This window comes from Anabrus simplex, chromosome 2, assembly GCF_040414725.1.
Source record: "Anabrus simplex isolate iqAnaSimp1 chromosome 2, ASM4041472v1, whole genome shotgun sequence".
Classification (NCBI taxonomy): Eukaryota; Metazoa; Arthropoda; class Insecta; order Orthoptera; family Tettigoniidae; genus Anabrus; species Anabrus simplex.
In genome coordinates, this window is record NC_090266.1 from 201668481 (window position 1) to 201681003 (window position 12523).

Here is a 12523-nt window from a genome sequence, read left to right on the forward strand (position 1 = left end):
TACAATGCCACGCTCCACACGAAAATCTTCAAAAACATCTTTCTGATTCCTATATCAATGTTTGAAGTGAGCAAATTTATTTTCTTAAGAAAGCTCTTCCTTGCTAGTGCTAATCTGCATTTTATGTCCTCCTTACTTCTGCCATCGTTAGTTATTTTACTACCCAAGTAACAATATTCATGTACTTCCTTTAAGACTTCATTTCCTAATTTAATATTTCCTGCATCACCTGCCTTCGTTCGACTGCACTCCATTACTTTTGTTTTGGACTTATTTATTTTCATCTTGTACTCCTTACCCAAGACTTCGTCCATACCATTCAGCAGCTTTTAGAGATCTTCTGCAGTCTCAAATAAAATAATATCATCGGCAAATCTCAAGGTTTTGATTTCCTCTCCTTGGATTGTGATTCCCTTTCCAAATTCCTCTTTGATTTCCATTACTGCCAGTTCTATGTAAACATTGAAAAGGAAGGGGGATATACTGAAGCCTTGCCTCGCTCCTTTCTGGATTGCTGCTTCTCTTTCAAAGCCCTCGATTCTTATCACTGCAGACTGATTTTTATACAGATTGTAGATCATTCTTCGTTCTCGGTATCTGATCCCAATCACCTCAGAATCTTAAATAGCTTGGTCCAATCAACATTATCGAATGCCTTTTCTAAATCTATGTATGCCATGTACGTGGGCTTGTCCTTCTTGATTCGATCCTCTAAGATCAGATGTAAAGTCAGGATTGTTTCACGTGTTCCTACATTTCTTCTGAAGCCAAACTGATCTTCTCCCAACTCAGCTTCAACTTGTTTTTCCATTCTTCTGTAAATAATACTTGTTAAAATTTTGCAGGCGTGTGATACTAAACTAATGGTGCGATAATTTTCACACCTGTCAGCACCGGCTTTCTTGGGAATAGGTATAACAACATTCTGCTGAAAATTGGATGGAACTTATCCTGTCCCATACATCTTACACACTATAAGGAATAGCCTTGCCATGCTGGTTTCTCCTAAGGTAGTCGGTAATTCAGAGGGAATGTCATCAATTCCAGATGCCTTGTTCCTATGTAGGTCGGTCACAGCTCTGTCAAACTCTGACCTCAAAATTGGGTCTCGCATTTCATCAGCATCAACAGCCTCTTCTTCTTCCAAAACCAAATTATCTACGTCTTCACCTTGATACAACTGTTGGATATGTTCCTGCCATCTTTCTGCTTTGTCTTCTTTCCCTAGAAGTGGCTTTCCATCTGAGCTCTTAATATTCATACACCTAGATTTTTTTTTTCTCCAAAGGTTTCCTTGTTTTTCCTGTATGCAGCATCTACCTTTCCTAGGACCATACAACCTTCGACATCCTTGCACTTCTCCTTCAGCCAGTCTTCCGTAGCTACCTTGCACTTTCTATTCACTTCATTTTTTAATCACCTGTATTCTTTTCTGCCCTCTTCATTTCTAGCATTCTTGTATTTTCGTCGTTCATAATTCAGGTCTAGTATGTCCTGAGTTACCCACTGATTAGTAGTTGATCCTTTCTTCCTTCCTAACATTTCTTCAGAAGCCCTGCTGACTTAATTTTTCATGACTATCCTTTCTTCCTCTATTGTGTTTCCTTCAGCCTTATCATTTAGTCCTTGTGGAACATGTTCCTTGAAAGAATCCCTCACACTCTTTTCTTTCAACTTGTCTAGATCCCATCCTTTTACGTTCTTTCCTTTCTTCAATTTCTTCAGCTTCAGATGGCATTTCATGACCAACAAGTTGTGGTGAGAGTCCACGTCTGCTCCTGGGAAAGTTTTGCAATCCAACACCTGGTTTCTGAATCTCTGTCTATTCCTTATGAAATCTATTTGATACCTTCCAGTGTCTCTAGGTCTCGTCCACGTATAAAGCCGTCTTTTGTGGTGTTTGAACCAAGTATTGGCAAGGACTAAATTATGATTAGTGCAGAATTCAACCAGCTGACTTCCTCTCCTGTTCCTTTGTCCCAATCTGAATTCTCCTACTGTATTACCTTCTCTTCCATGGCCTACCACTGCATTCCAGTCTCCCATCACAATTAGTTTCTCGTCACCTTTTACATATTGTATTAAATCTTCTACCTCTTCATATGTTCTTTTGTTTTCCTCATCATCCACTGAGGTAGTAGGCATATAGACCTGCACTATTGTGGTGGCCATTGGTTTGGTGTCTATCTTGACAACAATTCTTTCACTATGCTGGTCATAGTAGCTTACCCGCTGTCCTATTTTCTTATTCATTATTAAACCATCTCCTGCATTTCCTCTGTTTGATTTTGTGTTGATAATTCGGTAGTCACCTGACCAAAAATTATGTTCTTCCTGCCAACGTACTTCACTTACACCAACTACATCTGACTTAATCTATTCATCTCCCTTTTCAGATTCTCTAATTTACCAAAACAATTCAAACTTCTAACATTCCACGCTCCGACTCACAGAATGTCAGTATCCATCTTCCTGATGATCGCCCCCTCTCGTGTAGTCCCCACCCGGAGATCCAAATGGAGGACTAGTTTACCTCTGGAATATTTTACCCGGGAGGAAGCCATCATCAGTACATCATTCATACAGAGAGAGCTGCATGGCCTCACGAGTTAGTTATGGCTGTAGTTTCCCGTTGCTTTCAGCGTGTAGCAGTATCAACACAGCTAAACCCTGTTGAGTATTATTGCAAGGCCATATCAGTCAATCATCTAGACTGCCGCCCTTGCAACTTCCGAAATGCTGCTACCCCCCTTTCGATGAACCATTCGTTAGTCTGGTCTCTCAACAGATACCCATCTGATATGGTTGCGCCTACGACTCGGCTATCTGCTTCATTTTGACATGGAAGCCTCCCCACCGCGGCAAGGTCACATGGTTCGCAGGGGAGGTGTATTTTTATATTATGGAGTAAATGTAAGTAAAAATCAATATTGGTTAAATAAAGTTTGGAAGTGAATTAGAGAGTATCTTGTAATATGTTATTTCTAGTGATAAATGATAATCTAAAATATTGTCTCGAGTGGCAAATGATGGTGTATAAACTCAGAGAATTTACTACAGATTAGAATAATCTGACCCACATTCCAGGCATTTAAGTTAGAGATTGCCTTCTGTTGGATTCATTAAGTGCTAATTCAAAGAGTGTAGATATTGTCCAAATGTTAATAAAGTGGGGCAAAAGGGGGAAATTATTGTATGTATGATCATTTTCTTTCAAGTTCCTTCCTTGAAGGAATACCTGTGTTTAATTTTAAGAACATCCCCAGCATTAATGGTTATTTTAGGATACGTTTGAGGTCTTTGGAAGTACTGGAGAGATAAGAAAGTACCTCATCAGGCACTGGTGAAGCTACTGGTTCTGCTGTAGTAGAACTGAATAATTTATCTTCTTCTTACATTATTTTATCCCACTTCTGCTTCCATGCAGTGTGTACATACAACCTGCGACAATAAAATTTGACGAATAGTCCTGTATTATCAACATAGATGGACAATGCACTACAGTGACCTTACTGTCCTTCGAAGTAGTCCCCTGCCATAACTATGCACTGCTGAGATCAGCAATACATATCCTGGAAACTTTGCAAGAAGGTTTCCTTTGGGATGGTGTTCAAAAGCCTCATCACGTTTCGTTAGATGTCAGGAATATCGTAGCGAGTTTGATGCGTGACTTTTCGGCTCTCACCTTTTTCCGATGAGGGGATCCCGGAGAATGTCATTCCATGCTTTGCCGTTTCGTTTCAGGATCGTATCTGAGGCACCAGGTTTCATCCTCAGTGACAATACAGTTCAAGAAATTTGGTGTCGCATCCTCTGTTTCGACAAAATCCTGTGAAGCCTCTAAACGTGCCTGCTTCTGATCGTCAGTCAAGTGATGTGGCACAAGACGAGAACACGTTTTCCTCTTCCCTAACTTCTGGGTAACGATTTGTCACACGGATTCACAGTTAATCTTCAGTTCATCCGCTATCATGCGCACAGTTAATCGCCGATCGTTCTTGATTAATGTCCTCGCCTTCTCAATGTTTTCGTCACTGACGGCGGTCGCCGGTCTTCCGCAACAGGGGTTGTCAGAAACACCTCCCCGGCCTCCTCGAAAACGGGCAAACCTACACACACGTCAAGGACAGTGCTTGATCTTCATAAACACGTACCAGCATCGCATGCGTTTCTTTTAATGTCTTGCCAAGCTTAAAACAAAACTATACAATGATCTTTTGGTCGTTCATGTTCCTGTTCGCAGTTCAGAACCAACGTACTAAACACGCACTGTGTCAAATAGGTCTTATACAGCACACACATGATGCCCAGCTGAAGAACGTTGGGAGCGGGTGGTCAAAACCTGTTCCTACGCAGGTACAACGTTGTGTGTTGCCAGTGTTGCCGGATCGACCGTTCTGACTTCATTCACCAAACTTTATTGTCACAGGTTGTATATACACCCATGTCCATAAAAACCAGACCATCTTGAAAGACTAGAGATAGGAAGTTCGTATTCAGGACATGTGCATTAGTATGTTCTGGGGAAGAAATGATTAGCATTTGAACCATGTCAGCCCTCAGGTTCAGGGTCCACATCGATATCTCGGCACATCACCACTGACTGGTAAAATGTGCCTGTGGTTCTCGTCGCTATAAACCGAAGGTAATGGATCATTGTGACTTGAGCAGACGCGCAGGATGCCTCGCAGACGTATGTGAGAACCGAACCCTCAAATGAGTGAGTTTGAAAGAGGGCGCATTATTGGCATTAGAGAACGTTATTCATCCGTCTGGTAAATTGCTGCTCGTGTGGGATGAAGTGTGTCGGCAGTGCAAGGGGTGTGTACAGAATGGTTCACAGAAGGCCGTAGATCATGATGAGATGGCTCTGGTCGCACCACACAGACCACTCCCCGAGAAGATCACACCTCATCCGAACAGCATTGCAGGACAGATCTGTGTCCTCCTCTGCTCTGGCGCAACAGTGGAACAATGTAACATGTTGTACACTATCAGGAGTGACAGTCCGTTGCCGTTTATTACAATATGGGAACCGACGCGCCATCCACCTCTCTGCCTACCTTTGATTAATGTGTGCATAAACATACTAAATTGCAATAGTGTATGGAACGACATCTTTGGAGACAAGAATGGCAGCATATAGTGTTTTCGGATGAATCCAGGTTCTGTTTGTTTGGAAATGATGGCTGAATTTTGGTTCGCCACAGACAGGGGCAGAGGCATCACATTGACTGCATTCGCACAAGACATACAGCACCAGCTCAAGGCCTTATGGTGTGGGGTGCTATTGGATACAACCACAAATCACAGTTGGTGCGTTTCCAGGGCAGTGTGACTAGTTTGACCTACTTGAATGACGTCCTGCAACCCTTAGCCATACCCTTTCTGCAAGACACCCCAGACGCCGTATTTCAGCAGGACAATGTGCGACCACATGTTGCTGCACTAACACGTGCCACCGTGTTGTCACGGGATGTCAGACTGTTGCCCTGGCCTGCCTGATCACCGGACTTGTCACCAATCGAAAATGTGTGGGATATGGTGAAACGACAGGTGCAGTGCTGTGACCCAATGGCAACCACCAAGGATGAATTGTGGAATCAGGTGAATGCAGCATGGATGGCTATACCCCAGGACACCATTTGTACCTTATACGCGTTGATGCCATCATGCATGGAACAAGTTATCTGTGCCCATGGAGGACCCAGTGTCTACTAGGCAACAGGACACATGCTGAAACTTGGTAGCTGAAATGCTAAACATTTCTGCAGAACATACTAATGAACATGTCCTGTGAATACGAACTTCCTATCTCTAGGTCCGATTTCATCAACACATGTTAGTACTTAACAAGGTGTTAAATCATTTTAACATACGATTTAAGAAAATTTGCGTTTCATCAACAACTGTTAACATTAACAAATGTTAAACTGCGTATTAAAGTTAACATCAGCCATTTCCAATGTTAAATGGCTAACATTAGCATTTAGCAACCTGTTCCAAAATGGCTGCTGGGAATCTCGCTTTCGATGCGGAATTGCTCTCTTTAGATCTTTTACAAAACAATCCTGATCGAAGAAGAGTTCAGCGACATAATGACTTTTGAAAATTTGACGGATGCGGAATTTCTTCATAGATACAGGTTATCGAAAATAGTCGTTGCTAAGGCTGTTGACGAAATTCGAGTGAGGTTAGAATATCCTACGAAGACAAAACCTCTTTCTAGAATGTTGCAGGTACTGATAATATTACGATTTTTTGCTACTGGTTATTTTCACATAATGGACGGAGACAATGCTGGAATTTCTAAAGCCACTGTTAGTAGAGTTGTTTGACGAGTGTCTGCAGCAATAGCATCCATGAGGAGGAGGCATATACATTCCCTTCAGTAGAAGAGCGTCAGCAAATTATCCGCGACTTCTATGAAATAAGCCGTTTTCCTAGTGTTTGTTCTAGGTGCAATAGATTACACACATGAAAGAATCCAATCACCTGGAGGCAATTGGGCCGAAATATATCGTAATCAGAAGGGATATTTCTCTGTTAATGTTCAGGTGATTAATGAGCCTAACCTCCAAATCAGGGATATACTTGCTAGGTGGTCTGGTTCTGTACACGACAGTACAATATTTAATAACTCCCATCGGAGCACAGTTTGAAGTTGGACAATTAACGAAGTGATTTTGTTAGGTGACAGCGGATACCCGCTAAAAAAAGTATCTGTTAACCCCATTGAAACCATCGCGGACTTTCTCCCACGCTTCGTCCTTTTGTTTTATCGTCAAGCCATCCGTGCGCTTGCACTCAATAACTTATATACATTTACTAACTAATTCAATTAACAACTCTTTTTCGAAGGAGGAAATATTAGAACTACGATTCCGTTTCACTTCTCACGCCATATTTTACAGCTGTACGCAAATAAAAGCGCATCGGAGCGCGCTGTAAAACAGAATGTTCGTACCACTGCCGCCTTGATTCGCACCAGTTCGCAATATTGGGAGAGTTAACAGTCGATTAGTTAATATTTCACAAGAAAAGTTTGATGAAACGCAAGAAACCTAGCAAGATGTTAAAATTTTAACTCCGTATTAACTAACTACTTGTTAGAATATATTTAACATGTGTTGATGAAACCGGGCCCTAGTCTTTCAAGGTGTTCTGTTTTTTATGAACATGAGGGTATATATACATTTTTTTTTTAAATTTGCTCTAGGTTTTGTGGCAACGATGGGACAGGAAAGTGATAGAAGTGGGAAGAAATTGACCGTAGCCTTGATTAAGGTACAGCCCCAGTATTATCCTGGTGTGAAAATGGGAAACCACGGAAGACCCTCTTCAGGGCTGCCAACAGTGGGGTTCAAACCCGCTATCTCCCCAATGCAAGCTGGAACACCCACTATACTTACGGGACGTGCCTCCGTACGATTTTGGCATCATCCCCAAAGTGAAAGAACCATTCTGTGTGAGAGATGGTTTGGGACACGAGAGGACATTGCCAATGCTGTGAAACATTTAGATTGCAAAATTCACACACATTGAGGTGACTGGTATCTGACGTCTCCTGTATTGTTGGCAACATATTATGAACAATCTAGGGGAGTACTTTGAGGGCTTATCGTAAAGGTATGTAGCACAAGGATTTCATGGCTGACAGTTTCCTCACTTTGCATCCTATACCTGGTAAAGCTGCTCTGTATTATTCATACATATACTTTAAAGGTATGGTCAATTTTCATTCATTCTCCTTTTGTATTACAAGATACTTTAAAAACGTGCCTACTTTTAACGTTAATAATAGCTGTCGTTCTCATTCTAGAGCCCTCCACTGCACATTCTACATACGATATTATGATCAGATATTCCGCCTAATTTCTTAACAAGAATTGTCAACATCATTGATGTGAGGTCCATATTTTTAGTAAGTTTTAGAAGAAAATCTTAATATTGGTTTACAAGACCAGTGTTTTTATTAAAAGCTGTTCCTATAACTAAAAATAAGATTACAACACCTGTAGATCAAGTGTGTATATAATTATATGAACCATAATATATTCCACGCCCTACGTGAAGGTAAAGGCGATTAAAAGGTTGAATTCCTAAAGGGGGTCAAAGTCTCGCCAATAAGACGATCACAATATCTTTTTACTGGAATCCTCACTCATGTTTATCACATGTTTATCGATCGTCTTTATTCTACTGGAACTAAACATTGTGCTCTTTATCATCAAGTTTTTACCGACACATCGAAATACTGTATGTCAGTACAGCACCATCAAGTCAAGGAGGACTCTAATACCAATTTTATTGAATCATCTCATGTGCACAATTTTTAAATTTCACTTTTAACAGTATTCAAGTGTTATGCTCAGAACATTCCAGCACATTCTTCACCATTTTAACTGATGAATTCAGCAGTCCCGAATTATTTTAATGTGTTTTTTGTCCTTGTCCTTTGTGCTTGATCTTATAACTTTTCGGCTGATGATGTCTACAAGATAGATGAAACATGTTCCGTTATATATATATATATATTTTTTTTTAATGTTGTTTAAATAATTAAATAATAAAACTTTTAGTATTGTAAAGGTGGAACATTTGACCATACCTTTAAAGTATATGTACGGACAATACGGGCTTTATAATGAAATTCATTTTATGCAATTATTCATACATTCCACAGCACTCTATGCTCTCCACTCCCATCTGTATATTTCCATTCGTCTGGTAAATCCCACATTCATACAAAAAAGAAATTGTTGCCATGATTTATGCCCTATCCCTTGTGTATATTAGATTTCCTATTTTGGACATTTTTGAGAGATAAAATGTATCCCCATGACATGAATCAATCTACCTATATTGTTTAGAACAATAACTTGGTTTTTACTATTTAGATGTTGGGTTCGAACCCTGCTGTCGACAGCCCTGAAGAGGTTTATCCATGATTTCCCATTCTCACATTAGACAAATGCTGTACCTGTACCTTAATTAAGGCCACGGTGTCTTCCTTCCTGATTCTAGCCCTGTTCTATACCATAGTTGCTTTAAGACCTGTCTGCGTCGGTGCGATGTGAAGCCAGTAGGAAAGAAAAAAAAAGAAAATACTTCCCTCAAAAACTAAGTGATCAAGTCTTGGGTGTCTCAAAATGTTCCCTATTGATCTCTTCCTTCATCTGGTCAAATTTCTCCAAATCACCAAATCATTCTCCTCTCACCATCTTGATTTAGTATCTCTTCTTTGGTGATCTGATCTACCCATCTCACCATCAGCATTCCTCTGTAACACAGCATTTTTTGTCCTCTTTCCGCTATGTTTCACTTCCATACCATGCCATAATCTACACAAGAATTTTTGAAAACGGACTTTTTAATGTGCATATTTATGTTTGGAATGAAGGGCTCGACGCTGACCATTCGGCCAAGGAGCCGATCTGCATTACTTCCTTTCTTTGAACAGTATTCTGTAACCTTAATTTTGGATTTGTTTAATCTCATACTCTTTCTCTAAGACTGTTTGTACCATTACATGCAGTTTTGGATAAGTATTGTCATTTAAATAAATTATATTTCAGAGGATGAAGAAGGGGAGGCAGTAGAGTCTGATGAAGAAGAAGAAGAGGAGGAGGAGGAAGAAGAGGAAGAAGAGGTAGAGGAGGAGGAAGAGAAGGTGATGGACAATAATGATGAGCTGCATGAGGAGGAAGAGGATGAATATACTGAACCACTGTCAGAGCTGGATGAAGGGGATAATGAGTGGGCAAACAACAGTGATGCAGCATCCCATATTTCTGAAGGAGATAGTCAGGTTTGTTTACCTTTATTATTAATGGGGCTTTCATATTGAATTCCCTCCCTGTTCCCTCCTCACTTGCCACTGCTTATTACAGTTTTGTGCAAATAGCAGGTAGTCCTGTGCATTTCATGTTAGCTGAAGGTAGGCATTGGCTTTTGAAAATATCCCATTTTCAAGGTTTGATGGGAGATGACCTAAATGATGATGATGATGATGATGATGATGATGATGCTTGTTGTTTAAAGGGACCTAACATCTAAGGTCATCGGCCCCAGTGGACCTAAGTAACCTGGGGCTTTCAGGTAGTCAACAAACAAATGTTGCCAGAGGCAGGTAGTCCAATAAGTAATGGCTTATTTTGGAGGCGACGCATTCATACACGGTATTACCACATTAGATTGAGCACTGGGTCTTTCGTATGAAATGAAAGGTGGTTCTTTGTGTCACTAACATCCTATTGTACACATATCCAACAAAAGTTTTGGATCACCTCGGACGGAAGAATTCCTGACTCTTAAAAAAAAACCACTCACACGAAGTAAAGAGGTCTTATTGTTGAAGCATGGGCCATATCAGTGTTTTGAGCAACATTAAGAACTGTTACAGAAATCACAACTAGGTAATTTTAAGACGAAATTTGTCATAGCCAAATGCAATATGAATAAATATTATTTGTTGGGTACTATCATTTTTGTGATTTTCCTACCAGATAGAAATGATCTAAAGCAACACATAAATAAAATTACACATAACAATGTTGTATGTGCAGTGATACGTAACATTTTTATTCAAACAAGTTACAAATGGGGGATAGCCAATACAGCCTTTAATGCTCTGTATGTATATTAAAGCTATGAAACACAAGTATTACATAAAATCTTTACCACTGATCTTAATTGTCACAAATTCACGAACATAAAAGAAGAACATGCTCATTCCATTAATTTTTTTTACATGGAAATGTAAAATAATACATGTTTCATGGAAATGTATTTTATGAAGACTAGCATTAAACACTCATTTTCATTTGGCAGGCTTTCAAAAAACACGATATATTCAGGCAAAGGAAACTTGACACATTTTCAAAAGAGCCTTGGTTTGTTACAAAATATCTTGTAGGCAGGACATGTTGAACACATCTTCCTTTGTTGGATCTGTTGAAGGAGTATGATGTAATCAGTTGTAAGACATCATGGGATTTCCTTGTCCAAATTGATGTAGGGTTATCACTCGTCATCTCTAGCCACACAACTTGAGTGATTTTCAGTGAGGGATCTTGTCTCATGCAAGTTTCAATTTGTCAGAAAACTTCAAAAATTTCTCTTTCCATGAGGGTGACAGTAAACAGATTGCTAGGTCTTGAATGAACTATGACTTCAATCCAGTCAAGGGGCACGTTTATGATTGCATTCTTCTTATTCTCCTCTATATGAGAAAAGTTCCTGCCATGGGAAAGGGAACTGTGGCTGCTTGCGAGAAATTTCTGATCAATTTGAGTAAAGCACTTGGACAAAATTAGCAACTGAAACATCACAAGCATTCTAAAGTTGTTCTTTTGCCCCACACACTTGTCTGACCAAACATTGAACTTTCATTCTCTGCTTCTAGTGTCTGGAAATGACATACATACTTTAGAAAGCACGAGTCTATTTCTGTGGATTCTTGTGGCCAATATATTCATGCCACAGAAGCATAGTAGTGTTGTTGGTACCAGCATCATGAACACAATAGTTGTAACTTGCATACTGTCTTCGGTAAAACACAGACAAGTGTTTTAGATTTCGACAGAACACATGTTGCAAATAAGTGAACAATACATGAATTTGAGAAGTCATCTTAACAAGCTAATATCAGTCTATAGGTTGTTATATGCACCCTCTGACCTGGCATAATGTAGCTGACTTTCATTCAATATTCTCTGTCTTTTCAGTCTTTAGGGACACCACGACCTTGCCACTGGTGTGGGGGCTTGTGTGCTCGTTGTTCCCCAGGGCTTTATTAGCTCAGGGTTACCCATGCTGGATTGGCTTCAAAGTAGGCCCAAACTAACGATTCCCCCGAGTTGCCTGAGAGTTTCTGTGCTTTTTCTCTTCATTCTGTTTTTTCCTTTACTATCCTAGCCTCCTTAATTTCATTTCTCTGACTGTCTATCCACTCTCTCTGCCTTGCATCAGTTAGAATAAATGTTTTCTGAGTGACCACGTTTGTGTGGAGGTAACATCCTCCCCCAGTCACAAGTTTTGTTTGGCGAGGTGATGTGTAGCTACTGGGAGAGTAGTCACTAATGGCTCACCTCTAGATACTGGGCGATCTCTTGGAGTATGTCCAGGAATGTGGCAGTTACCATGGAGAAGCACAAATCCCTGAACTCCTGCTGTTCGATATGCTTTCATCCTGACCATCGACGCAGAGTCCGTGCCCAAACGAATAAAGGTAGCAATGTACCATCCGACTATATGACCGTATATACCAGCTCCAGTGAGATGTTACGACTGCAAGAAATTTGGCCATACCTCATTGTGATGTCAAGGTTTGATGACCTGTAAGATGTGTGGGAAATGCGAGCATGCTGGTGTTGAGTGTACACCACCACCTGTGTTCGTCAACTGTCCAGGTGTGCATCCTCCAATCTTCAAAGAATGTCCCATATTCAGGGAGGAGAAAAAGATCCAAGAGATTAAGCTATCTTACCCAGATGCCTGGAAAAAGTTAAAATCCATGGCT

At 40.3% G+C, this 12523-nt stretch overlaps 1 protein-coding gene across 2 annotated transcripts in view; it reads left to right on the forward strand.

The window, feature by feature from the left end:
- LOC136864008 (regulator of nonsense transcripts 2) overlaps positions 1-12523 on the forward strand; it is a 514509-nt gene that overhangs the window by 389234 nt on the left and 112752 nt on the right. For both annotated transcript variants that reach the window (XM_067140503.2, XM_067140504.2), the window contains exon 17: positions 9579-9811. In XM_067140503.2, coding sequence (XP_066996604.2) covers positions 9579-9811 — 233 coding nt within the window. The remainder of the gene's footprint in view (positions 1-9578; positions 9812-12523) is intronic.